Consider the following 21,027-nt stretch of genomic DNA (forward strand, 5'->3'; position numbering starts at 1 on the left):
TAACTAGCATATTACACTTTTATTATTATCTTCTATATATATAAAGAGCCAGGAGCCGTCACATCTGAAACAACCAAACGGACGACCGAACAGGTGAGTGGGGCAACAAGGCCAGCAGGGGGGTTAGTGAGGGACAACCAAATGACTGAGCAGCAGGCTGCGTGGAGCGACCAGGCTGGCAGGGAGGTTAGTGAGGGACAACCAAACGACCAAGCAGCAGGCTGCGTGGGGCAACCTGGCCATCAGGGGGGTTAGTGAGGGATGACTAAACGACTGAGCAGCAGGCTGCGTGGGGCGACCAGGCTGGCAGGGGGGACAGTCGGGGGCAACCAGGCCAGCGGTGGGGGGCAATTGGGAGGGGGCAGTTGGTGGCGACCAGGCTGGCATGGGGGGCAGTCGGGGGCAACCAGGCCGGCGGAGGGGGCAGTTCGGGGCGACCAGGCTGGCGGAGGGTGGGGGGCAGTTAGGGGTGATCAGGCCGGCAGGCAGGTGAGCAGTTAAGAGCCAGTGGTCCCGGATTGTGAGAGGGATGTCCGACTGCCTGTTTAGGCCCAATCCCTGGGCCCGATCCCTGGGATCGGGCCTAAACCGGCAGTTGGACATCCCCAAGGGGTCCCGGATTGGAGAGGGTGCAGGCTGGGCTGAGGGGGACTCCCCTCCATGCACCAATTTCATGCACCAGGCCTCTAGTAGATAATAAAAGTCTAATATGCTAAGTATCTGGTCGTCCATTCAACCAAGCAAAGCATAATATGCTAATGATATGCTAAGGCTGCTCAACAGCTCGCTATGATGTGCACTGACCACCAGGGGGCAGACAGTCAACCGGTTGACCAGTTGCTATGATGTGCACTGGCCACCAGGGGCCAGATGCTCCGACTGGTAGATTAGCTTGCTGCTGGGGTCTGGCCAATCGGGACTGAGTGAGACAGGCTGGACACACTCTGGAGCCTTCCTGTGGTCCCTCCCCAGTTGGCCAACCTCCAGCATCCCTCCCTGGCCCCGATCGTGCACTGGTGGGGTCCCTCGGCCTGGCCTGCGCCCTCTCTCAATCCGGACCCCTTGGAGGATGTCAGAGAGCTAGTTTCGGCCCAATCCTGCAGGCCAGGCCAAGGGACCCCACTGGTGCACAAATTCGTGCACTGGGCCTCTAGTAAAAGAATATAAGTTTCATTAATTCTTTTGTTTAACCACTTAAGTAACAATGCAGTGTTCTAAAATGTAGAATGGACTGGATGTTCTGTAAAAAATTAACAGGCTAAACATGTCTAAAATCCTAATACCACTGGTCTCTTCATCCGTCTTTCTATCAGGAACAATATAAACTTTACCTGTCCTCAACCCCTTGATACTGTACAGTTATGACTTCAGACATCAAAAGCTCAATAACTAACATAGTTTAACACTCTGTAAGAAGTTGCCACTGTCTGTTAGAAGGCAGGCAAGACAGCAGAGCATAACTCTTGGTCTTGTTCCCTAGGAAGAAAGGAGGCATAGAAATGCTGCAGAGAATAAATTCACATCTTCAGGGAGATACTCCTTTACTTATACTTTTATTTATACTGATTTTCTTCTGAAGGGTTTACTCAGCTTCCCATGAACTATATTATTAATCTTCATGAATTTGTGGTAAAAAATGAAAAGTATTAACTTTAAACTAGAAATAGGGGAAAAATAATGTCCAATAGTAAAATCAGGGTTTGTTTTTTATATGTAAAAGAATTTTTAGCTTTTTGACTAATAAGACTATAATAAAAACTGAGACTATAAGAGAAGTAATACTTTAAAAGGCAAGTTTTCTTTCTTCTGGAAATTTTAATGGAATTAAACCAAAGTTAAAATGAATTTGCTCTAATCAAGACTAGCATCCTGATGAATAGAAGGAAAGCAGTGTAATTTAATGAGTTGTAAAAAAAAAACAGGTTTCACACCTACAAAGTTTATTCTTTAGCAATAATTATACTAACTTAAGAGCACTTACCAAAATTGAGTTATTTCTAAATCACCTAATATGAACTGTGGTCTATCCACCCACATGAGTGCAAATTTGGGCATTTCTCCCCTCTATAACCTAATTTATTGTTTATGTCTTTTTACATAAATAATTTTATGATTTTTGAGATAATTAATAAAATATTATCCACTTAGGGTCTCTTTAGGAATATTGCTTGAAAGCTTCCATAGTACAAGAACACATTTTCTTAAATCCTAATCTGAGTATATGAAACAGTGGTTTTCACCAATTGGGAGCCCACTTTTATAAGTTGAAGATTTTAAGATTAGCTTATTTTATTATTAGAAAACAGATAAATCACATAAGGCCACATACCCTAGAAGAAAATAAGCCTCAACAAAAAAGAAACTGAACTCAAGATTGATAAAAGCTTTAAAATATAATGCTATATAATAAAAGCCAATATGCAAATTGTCCCCTCGACTGGAAGTTTGACCAGAGGGTGGGGCCGGCTGGCCAACTGCCTTGGCCCCTCCCCCCAGCCGGCCCGATAAGGGCAGGCTGGCCATACCCCTCCCGTGCAGGAATTCGTGCACCGGGCCTCTAGTCTTTATTATAATTACAGTTCTTTGGACAACTACAATTTTCATTCCAATAAGTAGAAATATAGCATAATAAAAGTATTTCCTGGTCTGATTTATTTTCTGGTGCCTGTGAAACACTTGCAAATATTCTTCACTCTGCTGTTTTTGTATCACTTTTATCTAATTCTCAGAGTGTAAAATATTACTGAGTAAAATAGCTCTTTGATCTTTATAAGACAAGAAGCTTAATTCTAATGACTTTACTTAAATCCTAACTTAAGCAAACCATTCATTAAATGATTAATAGCATTACTTTTAATACTAGAAAAAAATAATGGCCACATTTGTAATGATAGAGGTTTTCAATACAAATACAGCATTCTTACCTGTTGTAAAATGAGCACTGCATAAGTGGACTTTGTGGACTGGTGGCGATATTTGCTAATTCTGTTAGCCAATCCACCTCATTTTCACGGTAAGTACTTTCTGATATGTCTGAGGTATTTTGGTTCCAAGATGGTCTCGGATATTCTTGATGTGAAACATCTGAATTTAGCTGGTATATGGCAGATTGGGTAGGATCACTTTGAACAGCCTGAAGTTCAGGAAGGTCATCTGCAAACACACACTCAAAATTATAAAAAGGAAAGTACTAATACCGGGCAATACTATAGTTACAATTGGAAGAGAAGTCCTCAAATTTCACTAATTAATTTTGTGAAGGAAAGTATAAGTTCAAAATGTGGGGGTTTTTTGTATGAAACAAGTTTCAATTTTTAAAAATGCCACCAAGTACATTAAGGGTCAACAGAGCTTAACAGAAAAGTGAATCCATGAATGTAAATGTACTAATAACTTCACTACCTAAACATGTAATTACAACTGTTCATAGATTGGAAAAACAAGGTTTGTGCTTCCTGATTTTTCCCTTCAATTTTTTATACTTCACTGAGGACTAATCTATATACTATTGAGACATTTTTATATGAACACATTGAGGAAAAAGGCATTTTATGTGTGTATATATATGTACTTATTGTTCACATACTTTTATTAATCTGTTACACAAGATCACTGCAATAGTGAAAATAATTTTTAAAGACAAAAACCATATAAATTTTTAGGTACTACTTACTTAATTTTATATAGGCCAATTTATTTTTTTTTACTGAGAAATTCTGAACTCAGTAATATTTATTGGTTATTTTTCCTGTAAATGTGTAAATGTGTTCCCCAAAGGTACTTCATGGTACTTTTACTCCCTAAGAAAGACAACTAGAAATACTACCCAAGTAATACTCATGTACACACCAAGGCTATGAACATTATTCAAAATTCTAAAAAATATATAATTCTAAAATATTCAGTAAAAAATGTACTATATGGAGAAAAAGCATCGTGCAGGCCTTAGAAGTGTCTATGAAATACACACCTACACACTCCATAGATCTATTGGTTCCCTTTAATATATGTCATGAAACTCTTCTAGTCTTGGAAGTTTTCCTAAACTGTCACTATAAAATGTTTCTACACATAAGCTCCTATCCAGGCAAATACCCCAGATAGTCTACTAAAACTGAAATAACCGATTTTTCTGTCTCTCTCCCTCTCCCTCTCCCTCTCCTTTCCTCTCTAAAAATAAATTAAAAATCTTTAAAAAATAAATAAAATGTGATGGTAGAGAATCAATTACCTGATTATAATGGTCTTTGCTCAACAGTAACCACTACTCAATTAAACTCTTGGTATTCAAACTGGTTATATCCCAAGACCTTCAGAATCTCCAAAATCCCACAGCATTCCAGCCTATAATCTCCTCTATTTCATCTTTTGTAAAATGAGAATAATCACATCTTCTTGGGGTTTTTGTGAATATTAAGGAAAACTACATATTAAATGGGGACAAAGCCAAGCTGAAAAGCTGGCAGCAAGCCAAGGTTACTCATTAGCTGTTTACTCTTCAACACTTCAAAACAATACAATTCAAAATCATACCTCAACAAACCCACACATTTCTAGAGGTCACATACCTTTCAATAGCTCGGCAGTACTAATAACCACAAATATCAGACCCTCAAGCGTCAAGGATCCTCTGTACTGTCCCTGTCATACTAACAAACCGGCCATGAAGAGCGGCCAAGCATAATTTACTGAGCTCGTGGCGATGTCTTAAAATACTTTTTGAAAAGCCACAGAGCAGGGACTTCCTAAGGTGTTCAACAGCCCAATTTTTACCCACAGAGCAAAGCAGGTTAGTGTAGTAATTTGTAAATTAGTCTCTATGATAACCATAAATAGCTCACATTTATGTTGGTTTTAAGTAATATTTAACATTGAAAACTAATGTACAAAATTTCACATACTTTTTAGCAGTTCCAGGTAGGTTAAAACATGAAAATTAATCTAAATTTCCATGACATCCCTAAAAACTTTTTAATTTTGTTTACCAAGCTCCATGTGTTCATCACAGGAGTTATAGCCGGGTGAGGATGGCAAATTTTCATTACACTGCAGCAACTCCAATGAGTCATTCATTCCTGAAGCTCTCTTATCCATTACCAACAGGAGTTTCTGTACTGCATTAGGCATCTGATTTGTCTTCACTTCCCACACCATGTTATGGTGCTCCGACTTCAAAATAAAAATAATGCAAGGAAAAAATGTCAAATCATGTGATATGGAAATTATATAAATAGAAAATCAATCAGAGACATCACATGTATCTTTAACTTAATCTATACATTGCTATTTGTATCACTATCAAATCCTTTAGGTCAACATGACTCCATGATATCTTGCCATACATCCATGTAGTTAGCACGAAATTATACCCAAATCCCAAAGGATTAATAATATATTGAATGTATAAAAGTCCTTTCTTCCAACGAATAAAAGCAGTTTTTTCATCAAGTATCTCTTTCAGATACCAATATTGAGACCAGCAAAACCTTTTTTAAACTTGTATCTTCAAATGTAAAATAAAATTAACAAACTCCTCACTTAAATTCAAAGACTAGAAGAACTTTTTTATTTTAAAGATTCTATTTTAATTTCTCTATTTACTGTATTCATTATTTTTTCCTCATCTTCTAAAAGTAAACAAGTTTAACATACTTAAAATTATATTGCCTAAAGAACATTTCAGATGAGTTTCTTAAAATGGCCATATATCGTAAGTCTCATAAAAAATGTCTTGCCCTACCAGTGGTCAGCAAACTCATTAGTCAACAAAGCCAAATATCAACAGTACAACGATTGGAATTTCTTTTGAGAGCCAAATTTTTTAAACTTAAACTATATAGGTAGGTACATGGTTATTAACTTAATTAGGGTACCCCTAAGGCTTAGGAAGAGCCACACTCAAGGGGCCAAAGAGCCGCATGTGGCTCGCAAGCCGCAGTTTGCCGACCACGGCCCTAGCCGGTTTGGCTCTGGGGACAGAGTGTCCACCCTCAGACTGAAGGGTCCCGGGTTCTATTCCGGTCAAGGGCACCTACGGGAGAGGCAACCAATCGATGTGTCTCTCTCACATTAATATTTCTCTATCTGTCTCTCCCCCTCTCTTCCACTCTCTTTAAAAAAATCAATGGAAAAAATATCCTTGGTGAGGATTAAACAAACAAATAAGTTCTTATGTCTTCTTAATGTGAATTTGGGACCTAGCCATAATAAAAGATACCTGCCCTTCTGAATAGGCTTTTCTAAAAAAATGAATGCTAATCTTGTGAGATTTAGCTAAATTCATAGTAAATCTACCTTCATCTCAAGGCCACAAAATCATTACAAGGAAGAAAATAATACAGGATAACACACCTAAATAATTTCTCAAGGAAGTCCACCAACTAAATTTTGTTATGAGAGTAACCTTTGGACATGATCAAATTAGTTTAAGATGAGTGACAGTAGCAGGAAGATTTCCTGATTTCTCAGGTTCTACTCCAAATCTTTTCTTTAAAAAAAGTTCTGAGCTAATACAAAATACACAAAAAAATTTTTCCCCTCAAAATAAATAAAATACATTGCTGTTAAAAGTCAATAAAACTACCCCAACCCAGCTAATGAAAAAGTGATGTGAAAAGATGTTTAAATGTTTAATATTTAGATCAGAGTTTTCTAAGTCATGACATACTCACCAAAAATCACTGGCAATACTGACAAATATTTTCTACAAAGGCTTTTTCATAATCTTTTAAATTATGAAATATTTTTTTCTGACTACACACAATCATCTTGGCAAAAATTTAAAAGCATTTTTTTAAAAAGTAAAATAAAATAATTACTTCCAATTCCACAAACCAGATTTAGATACTGTTAAAACATTGGTGTATTATCTGACTTATCTTTGACAAGCAGAGACCTAAGATCAAATTTTTCTTCATATACTTTTCCTTAACACAAGTTCATAAGCATTTTCTTGTATCATCTACTTTTTTCAAACATCTATTTTTAATAAATAACATACATCACTCACCATGTACTTATTCCTCCTATTACTGAACATGTTGTTCCCAGTTTCTTCACTCTTTTAAATAACATTTCATTTACTTTTTTTTTGTTAAGTTTCTGCTTACATCTGCTTATTTCTTTAGATTCCTACAGACAGATTAATTGGTGGCTGGCAACTAACAATCTTCCTAAGGTTCTTGACATATATAACCAAACTTCATATTACCTTTATTTTCTAATATGCTATTTTGGATGCTTTCAGCCTGCATGCCTCACAAATGACCCATATCCTGGGCATTGCTTTAGAGCCTTACTCAATATCAACTGTCTGATGTACTATGGAGTAGTGAAAAGGGCACTGGGTTAGGTGTAAGAAAACATGGGTTTTGATTCCAGCTTGAGCACTTACTAAATACAACCTAAGTGAATGAGCTTCTCAGTAACTCAGTATCTTCATATGTAAAATAGGGTTAATGGGACCTGCCCAACTTTCCCCTTAGAGTAGTTGTAAGGATGAACTGAAACAAAGCGAGTGAAAATAATGTGAAATGACTTCCTTCTTTAAAAGTATTGTTTTAGCCCTAGCTGGTCTGGCTCAGTGGATAGTGTCAGCCTGCAGACTGAAGGTTCCCGGGTTCAATTCCAGTCAAGGGCACACGCTGGGGTTGTGGGCTCAATCCCCAGTGAGGGGCATGCAGGAGGCAGCTGATCAATGATTCTCTCTCCTCATCATTGATGTTTCTCTCTCTCCCTTCCTCTCTGAAATCAATAAAAGTTTTTTTTAAAAAAAGGTAATTGGTAGTTTCAGATTCCTTACTTACTAATGCCTAAGGCATGAGAACTAGTCATTCTATGAGTTCTTTACATACAGATGTGATCTAAGTCAGCCCCCCCTTTAATCTTAAACTTGAAAATTTCCTCCTTTTACCGTTATAATGAAATTCAGATGTTGTCCTCCACGTACCTATTTCCTGAGAGCTATCCTTAACGGTATGAAAAGCGCTGTTCTTGGAGTCCACAGAAGCAGTGTTGCAGTTTGTCTGCCTTCCCCCTCGCTTTGCAGAGCTCTCTGATGTTCTCATTCTCCCCAGGTAGATATTCTCCTATCTGCAGGTCCTGCAGTGTCCACCATGCACCATGTATATATAATGCATTAATACTACCTCCTTGCAACTATCGTTTCTTTAGCACCCAGCCTTAGTTATCTACCAATATCCCATCACACTATTCCTTAAAGTTGAAAAAAAATTAATTTCAAAGCGGAGCTACCTACAAATAATAAAAGGACCCAAATAAATACTTGCGGAACTTGAGTTCTATGTGTTTGTACCTCATGGTTACGGGCTATCAAAAGTTGATCTTGAATAATGGAGGTTTTCCTACTGTAAACCTCCTATATAGTAACTGGGAGCCTAGACTTAATCAACAGACTTGAGTTTCACTCTTTTAGGTTTTGTCACCTTAGGTAGGTCACTTAACCTTAGGTTTGCAGTACCTCTACTTATCTCACAGACCTCGTGTGATAATTAAATACACGAACGCAAATGTAAGTTTTGGGCTCTCATTATTTTTGTCAAATTATTTGGGGGAAGCAAGCCCTTGAAACAGTAAAGGAATATCTAAAAAGTCCATATTCAAAAATACTCCCTCACATACATACCAATTAGACATTCATTCTGATAAACAAGCTCCACTTTCAAATACTTCCTGGTAGAGCTAGTCCTATTGTTCATTCATACTTTTGCATACTGCTTTGGTATTATAGGATTCACATGTCATCTATTCATTAGATCACTGATTCTCAAAAGGGAAGAGTAAAGCTCTCCAGCAGCTGTACTTTGAAATGTCATTTTCAGTATTACAAATTTTTACTGGGTGGGATTGGGAAAACCCTACTGTTTTTGTTTAGCAAACTTTCAGAAGTACATATCCACAAATAAGGTAAGAGGAAAGGAAACGAGGACTAGATAACTAAGTCTAGCCCACCTGGCATGGCTCAGTGGTTAAGTGTTGATCTATGAACCAGGTTATGGTTCGATTCCCGGTTCGATCCCCAGTAGAGAGCATGCAGGAGGTAGCTGATCAAGGATTCTCTCATCATTGATGTTTTTATCTCTCTCCCTCTCCCTTCCTCTCTGAAATCAATTTTTAAAAAATGAAATAACTCTCAGTAAATGAAAAAAAAGGGAATAAGTTTTACTAAATGCCTACCTACTCCCTGCAGAGCATTTCCACAAAATTTATCTGATCTTATATAGACTCTAAATGAGACCTTATTCTTTTTTAAAAGAAATGAGAAACATGACAAAAGATACAGACCAACACAAGTTAGACTACTACTTTCAAGCGCCTATTCTTCCCTGAATCCTTTCCTTTCCATCCTTACTATGGATTTCACAGAAAGGAGCTCCTATATGCCTTCCCTTAATCCTGAAGAACTCTATACCAAACTCAAACTGTTTGGAGCAAAGGGTGAAGAGAAGGTAATCTGCAATGAATTTATATCACTAGCATGAGAACTGAGGTATTTTAAGTGAATTGCATAATTCCAGCTAAAATGATCCTCCAACCCTGCAGGTGTGGCTCAGCACTCCAGGTCAGGGTTTGACTCCTGGTCAGGGCACATGCATAGCTTGTGGCCTCGATCCCCAGTAGGGGGCGTGAAGGAGGCAGCCCTTCAATGACCCTCTCATCATTGATGTTTCTTTCCCTTCCTCTCTCTGAAATCAATAAAAATATATTAAAAAAAAAATAAAATGAGCCTCTATAACAAACTATATTAAGGACAACTTCCCACACCAAAAGTAGTTGGAGGCCTTAATGCAATTCTTCTGTAATAACTTTAAACAAAAGATTTCAAAGAAATGTTTCTACAACTTGTTTGCCATTGTGCTAAGGAAAAAAAGGGGGGACCACAACCCAGCAGTGGGTAAAATACACTATAGAATATCACTTACTACCTATATGACTCAAGAATTGAACCTCTACGCCTCAGTTTTCTTATTTGTAAACTAGAGGCCCGGTGCATGGATTCGTGCACTGATGGGGGGTGGGGGGTGTGGCCTGCAGAGACTGGCCCGCTGTGGGAGCACTACTCAGTCCAGCAACTGTGGACCTGCCCGCTAAGTGGCTGCTGAATAAGGAAATTAGTCTGAGGTGATATTTTGGGGTCATGTCTTGGGTAAAGGTGTGTTCTGTGTCCTGGAGGAACCTGGCGGAGAGCTTTGCACCCCAAAGCCACTTGGTGAATGTCCTTGATATGTGATGCCAGGTTGGTGACACCATCGAGGATGTTCAGGGCAGCTGTGCTCCAGGATCCTCAGCCATCAGGACAGCCTCCCTGGGGGGTCCAGTCACGTCCTCTCTTGCCATCCACCTATGCCAGCTCCCTGCACTCTTTCTAGAACAGCAGTCGCCAACCGGTGGTCCACAGACCACTGATAGTCTGTGAGGCCCGAAAGGTTGGCAACCACTGTTCTGGAACATACCTGAGAGGGCCTGCACCAGCTGGTGGGGTCAGGCCAGGGTCTGGACGGTCTCAGGTATTTGATAGGTGCAGACACTCGGCCTCACCCTGGGCCTGCTAGTGGCTGCTCCCGCTGCAGGAGCAGTAAGTAACTCATCCCAGTCAGCTGAGCAGTGCTCCCCTTGTGGGAGTGCACTGACCACCAGGGGGCAGCTCCTGTTTTGAGCGTCTGCCCCCTGGTGGTCAGTGTGTGTCAGAGCGACTGGTCGACCGGTTGTTCTGGTCATTCCACGGTTCAGTCACTGGGCTTTTATATATATAGTAGATAGATAGATGGGACCAGTACCTATCTGCCTATCATAATTACTGTAGGTATAAAAGATACTGCATCCCACATGCACTCTTGTATCTCATCAGTCACTGATACCCAGACTGACTCCTTCCCTTTGCTGGACAGTGCCAAATGACATCTATACAAATTCTTACGAATTCTGATCGGACACAAAATGCTGATATTGGTGAGGATAACAGAAAACCATAATACACCACTATAAGAAGAAGAGGACTGTCAACTGAAATAATATAAATTTCATATTTGAAACTTGTTTTCCTAAACTTGATTGTAACCTTAAAACATTTTACATTACCTGTAACAACTTGTGAAAGAGTATTTTCTAAGCAACTATCAATAACTAAAAAATTCACAACTACATTAGAAAATTATTTTTCTAGTTTCTATGGAAAATGATAGTATAAATTATTTGAAGCACCAAAGTACATGCAAAATATGAAGAGAATATTACTGATGCGTCAAGCAATTAACAAAGAATATCATTTTTCCTGAACTTTGTGATATATAAGGTGTCTGTGTCAGCTTTAAAGTTTTTAAATTTATTGTAATTTATATTTTCATTCTAAGTAAATATTTACTTTCATGCTCAAAATATATGCAAAATACATCTCATTAACATGGCAGCATCTTGTAATTTATGATAGGAAAAAAACATACTGATATCTTCATTTCAAACAGAAACAAATATAAGACACCAGCTTGCAATTCTCCCCTCCAGGAAATCTTCAGTGCCTAGCAATTTATTCATTCATTAAGCCCAAGCTATATATGCCTCCTCTACTGAGCACTTGGACAGTGACAAGAGCCCAAGGAAATGAAAATACAGTGGAGGAGACCATTCTTTAAAGTGAAAGTACGATGTTTGAAGTCTGAGAGGCAGGCAACTGTGAAGCATGGAAGATTATGGAGACGTGTGCAGGGAAATCCCAGTAGAAGGTAACCTTTTGACCTTTTAATATACGTATATAGAAATGAACAAAGTTTGAGAAGTGAGCAAAGGGGAAGAAGGATTTTCCAGGCAGGAAGAAAAGGTAATGGGCATGGACTAGAAAGTGAAATCAAATTTTCATTCTATAAATAATGTATTAGTCAAGTTAGAATAAATAGCAATATTTTGCTGTAAAGTGGCTTCCTCAAAAGTATGAAGTACCTCAAAACTTGAGTGGATTTAATTCTTTTGAATATTATTCAAATTTCCTTAAAACTTGCCAAATATTGCAAATCCAGCAATAACTTGGTAGCTTAGTCAAGGAAACTGAACAGAAGATCCTAACAGTCTTTTTTTTTTTTTTTTGAGCATCAACATTTTATTTTTTTTTAACCTTATTTTTATTGTTGGCACTATTACTATGTCCCCATCCTCCCCGCACTTTGCCCTCCTCCACCCAGCCTGGCACCCCCCCCCCCTTCACTCCGGCCATATGTTCTTTGGCTAATCCCTTCACCACTCTTGGTTAGAGAAGTAAAGCAAAAGAAAATAGCAACAAAAAAGGGCAAAGATCAAAAGTTCTAGGAGTACATTATAAATGTAGATTAGTAATAGTTAAAGAATGGAAACGTTGTATTCACAATGTTAAAATGATCTCCATTCTCAAAAGTTAACTATAATTTCAAAACCAGTTTGGAACAACTGTTACAGCTTCCTTAGATGGCCACGTAAATCTACAGCACCTCGCTGGGATTATTGGTGGGGCTCTAACAATTACTCCTATAAACACAAACACACACACCCCGTTTTTTGTTTTTTTTTACCCATCAGTGGCCCCCTCAGCTAAAAACTCTTGAGTACTGCCCAGCTGTCAGTGCTCCTTTTAAAAACGATTCTTCCTGAAAACTTCCTAAGAATGAACTCTACATATTATGTAATGCACAGAAGCGAGTGAAATCCCCTAGACAGCGTGCGGCGTTCAAACCAGCTGCAAACAACCGGGCCCCCGCGGCCGACTTCGCCAGGATTCCTTTTCTGTTGTTTTAATCGGCCCGGGGCAGCGGCCTGGGTTGGAAGGCGGAGACTGGGATCGCCTGCCAAGTCCCGGTACTCGGTCGCGCAGAGGCAGCGCCCGCAGGTTCACGCCAAGTCCATCCCCCACCCGCTTTCGCCATTCATCGCGCTCCGCTCCCCTCCCCCATCATGTGACCGCAGCCAGGACGAGAGGCTTGTTTTTCCCCTGCGCTCAGCCCCACCGCGCACGCGCCGCGGAGCCCATTCATTCGAACTGCGTAACAATGAGCCCGGGGGCCCTGCGGCTCCGCGAGCTCCCCAGCTCGGATCGCGCTCCCGTCGCATCGGAAGGAGGCTGCGCCTCACTGGGGTCCCCCGTCCCCGGCCGGTCCCCACCACGGGCCAACCTCCGGCCCTCCGCCCACACGCGGGGAGTTGAAGTCAAACTTTCCTGAGCAGCCCCGGCGCCGCGTCGGCCGGTTCCCCGGCCCAGGGCCGCCCCGTATCCGCACCCGGTCCGGCCGCCCACCGCGCTACCTGGCTCGGAGCAAAGTCCTCACCAACTCTTCCCCGCCCCCGCCCCCGAGCCCACCCCGCTCCCCGAGCCGCGCGGCCGCGAAGCCCAGGTGAGCTCGCGGGGGACGCAGGTCCCGTGGGTCTTTCACGGGCAGTGACTGGATGGTTCATGGTCTCCACCGTGAGGGCAGCCTCTGGAAGTCGAGGATCACGGACCCGAGCTCGCCCGGCCGTCTGCTCCCCTCGGGATCCCGCCCCTCCCTTCCCCACCCCCACCCTTTCCCGAAGTGGAAGACAACAAACCCGCCGCGGAGTGCGGGCAGCCCCGGCGAGGGCGGTCCTGGCCGCGACAACACCGCCAGCAGCTCGCGTAACCTCTCTCCGACTGACGCCCGCCTCCCGGCGTACCTTACTGCTCCCGCCACCGCTCTTACTCCTCAACCGAAACTTTCCTACTTACCAAACCCGTCGCCATTACCAAGTCTTTCAAGCTTCGTCTTCCCCCTCCCCTCAACCCCCTGGGGGTTGAGCCTCCGCCCAGCTCTTTCGCCCTCTTACTGGTCTGCAGAACTGCCGTTCAATCTTTCCGTTTTCCCATTGGGTGATACCTTGGCCTGTCTCGGGGGCGGGCTTGTATTGACTTTTGTGTTGTGTTTACTGGAGGAAATGGCATGTCAGTCACTAGAACGAGCGCCTCGGATTGGGTTGCTGCGGAGACTCCGGGGACCAACGCCAAACTTTGCACCCGAAATGGATTTTGGGTTTGTAGTCTTAGCCTTGGCTTCGTACCTCTGGGAAACAGCGCTCCGGAGGAACCGGTCGGACTACATATCCCAGAGGTGCTCGTACAGCGCAGTCTTGATAGTAAACAAGAGTCATAGGGACACGTGTATCAGCTGGTTTGTTTTGGTGTCTGGGACAAAAGGGAGGAGGCGGAGGAAGGGAGTGTTTTAAAGCTTTGGCCCCTTCTCTTACTCTGGTCCCGTCCTAGCACTCAGAACGGCTCTAGCCTCTCGCAGCACCCGTTCCCGGCCGCAAACAGCCAAAGGGGCTCGTTGCTCAAAGTTTGGCAGCTGGCCAAGGCATTGTTTCAGCGCTAGGGGAAGGAGATGACTCCACACGAGCGGAAGCAGTGTGGCCTCAGGAGGGACCTACTCACCCACAAATCTCGGTCCCAGTCATAATGGGGACTAAAGGTGGTGCTAGGCTCCCGCGGAAAAAACTAGATTTTCTTTATTCTGAGCCTTCCTTCGTCACTCCCAAGACAGTAACTTTAAGATTTCTTTGCCAACTCAGTGCTAGTACACTACCAAGGTTTGTTGCGGCTCTATGCCAGGCACTGCAAGATTTGGGAATGGGCGGTTGAGAGAGAAGCTTAGGGTCTGGAGAATTTACAAAGGTGTAAAAGGGGTGGCGGGCGAGGGCGATTACTATTTGCTTTGAAATTGAGGGAAGTCAAAACGGTGTTTTCCATATCGACCAGCTTGCTCATTGGTTACGGTAATACAGAGGGGTATCATGTGACTTAAACTGATATAATTTGTAAATCATTATCTAAGTTTCTCTGGTGAGTTTTTGGTAACCATTTCCCCCTCTTCCTATGGCTTCCCATTGTTGAAAGAATGTCTTTCCACTAGGAATTCCTCCTTAAATTACTAATGCTCTGTCCGACTCCCAGAGGATGGCTTCTCTGCTTTACAGTAACCTGCACTTCAAACATGGCTATCCATCACAGCTACTATATAATTGATGTGTTTACCATTCACATTATGAAGCCACTATAAAGCCTTTTCCCTCTGAACCTTTAGTGTTTAATCGTTTAAGCTGTGCTTTAGGTTTCATATCTTTAGATCATTGTATGTATGCTTAAAGTTTAAGAGGAGGAAAACAACATTAGCAAGAAATCAGTAAAGTCAAACGTTTGAAAAGAACCTGAAATCATAGCTAATTATTTCTTTATTAATTAATTACATTTCTTGACATTTTAGATCTGCCTGAAAGCCACATAACAAATCAAGAAACCCAAAATTACACTCATATGTTGAAAAGGGTTTTCAAATTCTTTTAGGGATTCCTTGTGTGGACCAAAAAAAGGGCCACATACAAATCTGACAAGCTCAGGGGAGGCCAGCATGGCAGGCCTTACAAACTCTGAGATCTAAAGTAACCACATAGCATGGGCTGAAATTAAAACTTTCTAGCAAAAAGCAGGTCTTGGAAGGTAGGCATGTCCTAGACCCACATCTTAACTGATAAAGGTCAATCTTTACCTTAACTAAGCCTCTCTATTGTCTTTTCACAACGAAGAAAATATACCTTTGGAATGACTAATTTCCCCCCGCTCCCCAACTCCCACCCATCAGAGCACAACCACCAGAGCAGAGACCACAAATCCCTTCATGGTGATTGTTTACTGTTAGCTGTTTTATACCCACCCATCTAAAAGAAGATGTCTATTCATTTTACCTTTTAAAAAATATACATATTTTTATTGATTTCAGAGAGGAAGGGAGAGGGAGAGATAGAAACATCAATGATGACAGAGAATCATTGAGGGGCTGCCTCCTGCATGCCCCTCACTGGGGATCAAGCCAGCAACCCAGGCATGTGCCCTGACCGGGAATCGAACCGTGACCTCCTGGTTCATAGGTCGATGCTCAACCATAGGGCCATGCCAGCCGTTTTGGTTTTTTTTTCTTACCTTTTATCCAATTTCAGAGATTCCCCCGCACACTCATCTCCTTTGCTTTCTCCCACCACCCTAATCTGTCACCAATTACGAGTAATTTCATGTGACCCCCCCCCTCGCCTCCTCCTGTGACTGTAATATGTAAAATAAGGTGCGTTCTCTGGAGCATTTTCTCAGTCCCTTGAGATTTTGCTTCCCAGCAGTTATCATCAGTTTGGCTCAAATAAACACATGAGAATTCTTACAGGTTTGGATTTATCTTACATTGACACCTGTTTGAATTCATAAAGTGAATTATTTATAAAATAGTCCTTCCTACTATGTGATCAGAGGTTTGTTTTCTGTATTCACAAATAGTAATCAAACATACATTTTTTTGAAAATAATTCAGAGGGCCAACAAAATGCCAGACTTTTCCCCTGAGGAAAAAGGACAGGATTTGAATGTATCATCATTCAGAGGTTAAGAGCGTGAACCAAAAAAGAACTCTGTGTCCTTGCAATTCTGTATATCCTTATTTTCTTCCTCTTCTAGTTTTTTCAGTAGAAGTTCATTGTGCTTTAGAATTGAAAATATAAACTCCAGCCCTAGCTGGTTTGGCTCAGTGGATAGAGCAGGGGTGGGCAAACTTTTTGACTCGAGGGCCACAATGGGTTCTTAAACTGGACCGGAGGGCCGGAACAAAAGCATGGATGGAGTGTTTGTGTGAACTAATATAAATTCAAAGTGAACATCATTACATAAAAGGGTACGGTCTTTTTTTTTTTTTTTTTAGTTTTATTAATTTCAAACGGGCCGGATCTGGCCCGCGGGTTTGCCCACGGCTGGGATAGAGTGTTGGCCTGCAGACTGAAGGGTCCCAGGTTCGATTCTGGTCAAGGGCAGCTGCCTAGGTTACCGGCTCAATCCCCAGTAGGGGGCGTGCAGGAGGCAACCAATCAATGCTTCTCTGTCATCATTGATGTTTCTATCTCTCTCCCTCTCCGTTCCTCTCTGAAATCAATACAAACATATTTTTAAAAAGAAGAAAATATAAACTGCAGTGTTAAATTTCTTGATAAAAAGAAAAACCCATAGAATTCACCTCACCATTTAAAATTAAAACCTGAGATGTTTATGTCTAACTCCCTCCATGAAATTAAAAACCTTCCCCTCTCCCCAAAAATGAGTTCTTCAAATAGCTGGAGTCACTCCTTTCCCCTCTTCTGGGCATCCACTTTTGACTAAACCTTACTTTAAAAGTTTTTTCTGCTAAGTTTTACTGAAAGCGTTGTAAGGGGGTGAAATACTTCCTCTCTCTGTGGCCTTCAGGCTAAAAGCTCCAGCTCTAGATATCCACTCTTCCCTTGATATATAAGAAGCCTGAATTTTGAGCTCTCTTAAGATGGATTTGAGTATTGGTTCTCCCATCCTCTTGAGCTTCTTTACTCCAAATTCTGATGTACTGAATACTGGCCTATCTTAGACGCATGGGGCACACAAACCGAGTACCTGTAAGAGCCTCACTGGAGATGTTCTTATTGATAGGTACTGTGATGGGGAATGTCATTGGAAAGGGGATCTTTGGCTGGTCTGCCAGGGCCAGCCTGTAGCGTGTGAGTTCCTGAATCCGTGCAGGAAAAATTTCACAACATGAGTCCAGATGACTATGAGGGAACATTTATTAAAGCTGGGGATGTAAAACAAGAAAGGGCTTAGCATCGAAGAAACAACAGGACAGCCTAGGCTGGGCTGCCCTCGCTCTCCAGGAAGTCAGAGAAAAGGGGACCTTGGGGACAGGGTCAGGGGACTGGCCTGTGACCAGCTGCTGCTGCCCATTGCTCCCCAGGTTGCATGTCTCGTGGGGTCCCTTAGAGTTTAAGAGGTGCATGCCTGTGGGGAAAGGAGGGGAACGGAATGGCAGGGACTGCTTCCCAGAGGGAGAGCACCCACTGGGTCCTTTGTCTTGAGGCTTTGGTTTCTCTCTTGTAGCGGGAATCTTAGGGGAGGTCTCAGGGAAGGGTTTTGCCGGATAGTCATCAGTTTTCTAGGTGTGATCTTCACTGATTGCTCAGTGTCAGGGCAGAGGTCATAGTCATTGCAGCTGGTCCTGGTGTCACCCACCTGGTTTTGTTGCTTTTCTGGGTCTGGAGCTGGAATATAGCTGAGGCCTCGATGTTATCGCTAAGGAGGTGACCTTCGGTATCTGCTGTAAATTGCCGGCCAGTTTGTTCAGCTATTTGTCTCCGTTTCCCTATTTCGCTCCGCCTGGCTTACTGGCCTGTCCCAGGAAGCATAACTTTAACCTCAGATCAAGATATTATATGTTATTATAAGTAATACTTTATCTTTTAATAGCACTTATAAAGTTGTTTCTATTTATTCATTCAAAAATATTTTATTTAGTTCCCATTATTTGTTGATCACTTTGCTAATAGATAAGGATACAAAGATGTTTTCACATATTCATTTTTTCCCAAGTCATTGAATATAAGAGCAAAATTCTGATAGTTCAGACACAACTGATTAAATATCAGCATTAGAATTCTCACGGAGCCAGGCCAGGCCGGCATGGCTCAGTAATTTGAGCGTTGGCAGAGGGTCCCGGGTTCAATTCCTGGTCAAGGGCACATACCTAGGTTGCAGACTCAAGGGCATGTACCTGGGTTGCAGATTTGAGATTTGATCCCTGGTTGGGGCGTGTGTCGGAGGCAACCAATCAATGTGTGTCTCTCACATCAATGTTTCTCTTCTCTCTCTCTCTCTCTCTCTCTCTCTCTCTCTCTCTCTCTCTCTCTCCCACCCCCTTCTATTTTTCTCTGAAAATCAATGGGAAAAAATATTCTAGGGTAAAGGACCTCAAGATGAAGAACCCAGCACACCTCACCTCCTCCACCCCCGGCTTCCCCCATAGGCATGCATCTCCTAAGCTCTAAAGAACCCCATGAGGCTTGCAACCAGGGCAGCCATGGGAGCAGTTCGTCCCAGACAATCCCTCTGAACCTGTTTCCAAGGCCCCCTTATCTCTGACTTCTTAGTGAGCCAAAGCAGACCAGCCTAGGCCCATTTCCCCAGCCCTTTCTTGTTTCTCTGTCCCCAGCTTTAATAAACTTCCTCGGAAATTCTCCTGGCCCGGTCGGCATGGCTCAGTGGTTGAGCATCGACGTATGAACCAGGAGGTCACGGTTCGATTCCGTGGTCAGGGCACATGCCCAGGTTGCGGGCTCGATCCCCAGTGGGGAGCATGCAGGAGGCAGCTGATCGATGATTCTCTTTCATTATTGATGTTTTTATCTCTCCCTCCCTATCCCTTTCTCTCTGAAATCAATAAAAATATTTAAAAAATAAAATAAAATTCACCTGGATTCCTGTTGTGAAATTTTTCCTGCACGAAGTCAAGAACACACACACTACCAGCTGGCCCTAGGCTGACCCACCAAGGGCCAGGTCCCCTTTCTGGCAACAACTGGACTATGTGGACTATGTTTCTCTCTCTTCTCTCTCTCTCTCTCTCTCTCTCTCTCTCTCTCTCTCTCTCTCTCTCTCTCCTCTCTCTCTCTTTCTCTCTCTCTCCCCTCACCCCCCATCCCCTTCCATTTTTCTCTAAAAATCAATGGGAAAAATATTCCAGGGTTAGCGACGGCTGTCCTATAGGACTGTTATTGAGAGGGGCTTGTGTCTCCCCTGGTTGCTAGTGGAAGTGGGGTTCTTGGGGTACCGCTGAAATAAGCATTTCCAGAGGCCCCCACAGGGGGATGAGATAGAGTAGAAAGCTTTATTTCTGTAGAATCACACCCTTTAGTCTACTCATAAAAGAAGTGTAGCTGGGGCCTCAGGTAGAGATAAAATCAGTGTCTAGAATTTCCATGTTGGAACCAGGTCCAGTCCAGCTTAGCTAGTCTAGCTTGTGTTTCCTCGCTGCAGTCCATTAGTCCATGGCATGTGGGATCTCCAGGGCTGTGGGCCATACAAGTGAATGCAAGAGTGCCAATAGTCAAGAGCCACACAACAAGAGCACAAGAGAGCGAATTCCTGTGTTTAGGGGATTATGTATTCCCAATTTTCACGTGCTTGCAGTGGCCATGCCCGTTCTTCTGGCCAACCATCACTGTCCCCAGATGTGACTGACAGGAAAGTGTCTTCCCTATCTCACTCCAATTTTACTGGGCATGTATCTATTTTCCCTTTGTTGAATTCCTTACCCAAATATTTTGCAAGGAATAGGCCAGTGTTCCCTGGGAAGTGTGAAATTACAGCTTCCTGGTGAAGCTGCCTAAATGACGTACCTCTAATGTCTGACATTCCCTTTGAGTCTTTCTTATTAATAATTAGCTCATTACAACAGTATCACTATCTTCTGACTTTTTTGAAAAGCTAGTGACCACATTAGTGCATTATGTATATTTAACATCATCGTCATCAATTCCTGAGTGAGCATTACAAAACCAGCCAACTCCTAAACCAGAACAAAGATCAAAGAACAAACCTAGTAAGATCTCCTTGGAAATCTTCACATATGTAAATTCTACTTTTTCTCTATAACAGGTATATGTAATTAATTTTTTATGGAAATTAACTTTTGTTATTTTTTTTTAATGTTATTTTTTATTTACAGATTACATTCAATACTTTGTATTAGTTTCAAGTGTACAGCACAATGGTCAGTCAATCATACACATCACAAAGTGCTCCCTTGATATTTCTAATACCCAGCCGGCACCACACAGTTGTTACAATATTATTGATTATATTCCCTATGCAGTGCTTTCCATTCCTCATCCTCCTCACCCCGCCACCCATGACTGTTTTGTAACTAACTACCAATTTGTACTTCTTAATCTCTTCACCTTTTCACCCAGTCCTTCACCAAACCCCTTCCCCTCTGGCAACCATCCATCCATCTGTTCTCTGTATCCATGAGTTGGTTTCAATTTTGTTTGTTCATTTATTTTGTTATTTAGATTCTACATATAAGTGAGGTAATGTGGTATTTGTCTTTCTCTGACTGACTTATTTCACTTAGCATAATGCTCTCTAGGTCCATCCATGCTGTTGCAGGTGGTAATATTTCATTATTTTTTATGGCCAAGTAAAAGTCT

At 42.0% G+C, this 21,027-nt stretch overlaps 1 protein-coding gene across 5 annotated transcripts in view; it reads right to left on the bottom strand.

Moving 5' to 3' along the window:
• Nucleotides 1–13,829, bottom strand: part of HBP1 (HMG-box transcription factor 1) — a 33,979-nt gene extending 20,150 nt beyond the window's left edge. For 2 of the 5 annotated variants that reach the window (XM_036327530.1, XM_036327528.1), the window contains exons 1-4: nucleotides 13,721–13,750; nucleotides 7,010–7,060; nucleotides 4,986–5,169; nucleotides 2,925–3,153 (exon numbers count right to left, since the gene is read on the bottom strand). In XM_036327530.1, the coding sequence (XP_036183423.1) occupies nucleotides 2,925–3,153; nucleotides 4,986–5,169; nucleotides 7,010–7,060; nucleotides 13,721–13,735 (479 nt within the window). In that variant the 5' untranslated portion in view covers nucleotides 13,736–13,750. Of the gene's footprint in view, nucleotides 1–2,924; nucleotides 3,154–4,985; nucleotides 5,170–7,009; nucleotides 7,061–7,948; nucleotides 9,060–13,720 lie in introns of those variants that run through there. The other 3 variants (XM_036327529.1, XM_036327531.1, XM_036327532.1) reach the window with 3 other exon arrangements.
• Nucleotides 13,830–21,027: the final 7,198 nt, after the last annotated feature.

The sequence above is a fragment of the Myotis myotis genome, unplaced genomic scaffold, assembly GCF_014108235.1.
Source record: "Myotis myotis isolate mMyoMyo1 unplaced genomic scaffold, mMyoMyo1.p scaffold_m19_p_11, whole genome shotgun sequence".
Taxonomy (NCBI): Eukaryota; Metazoa; Chordata; class Mammalia; order Chiroptera; family Vespertilionidae; genus Myotis; species Myotis myotis.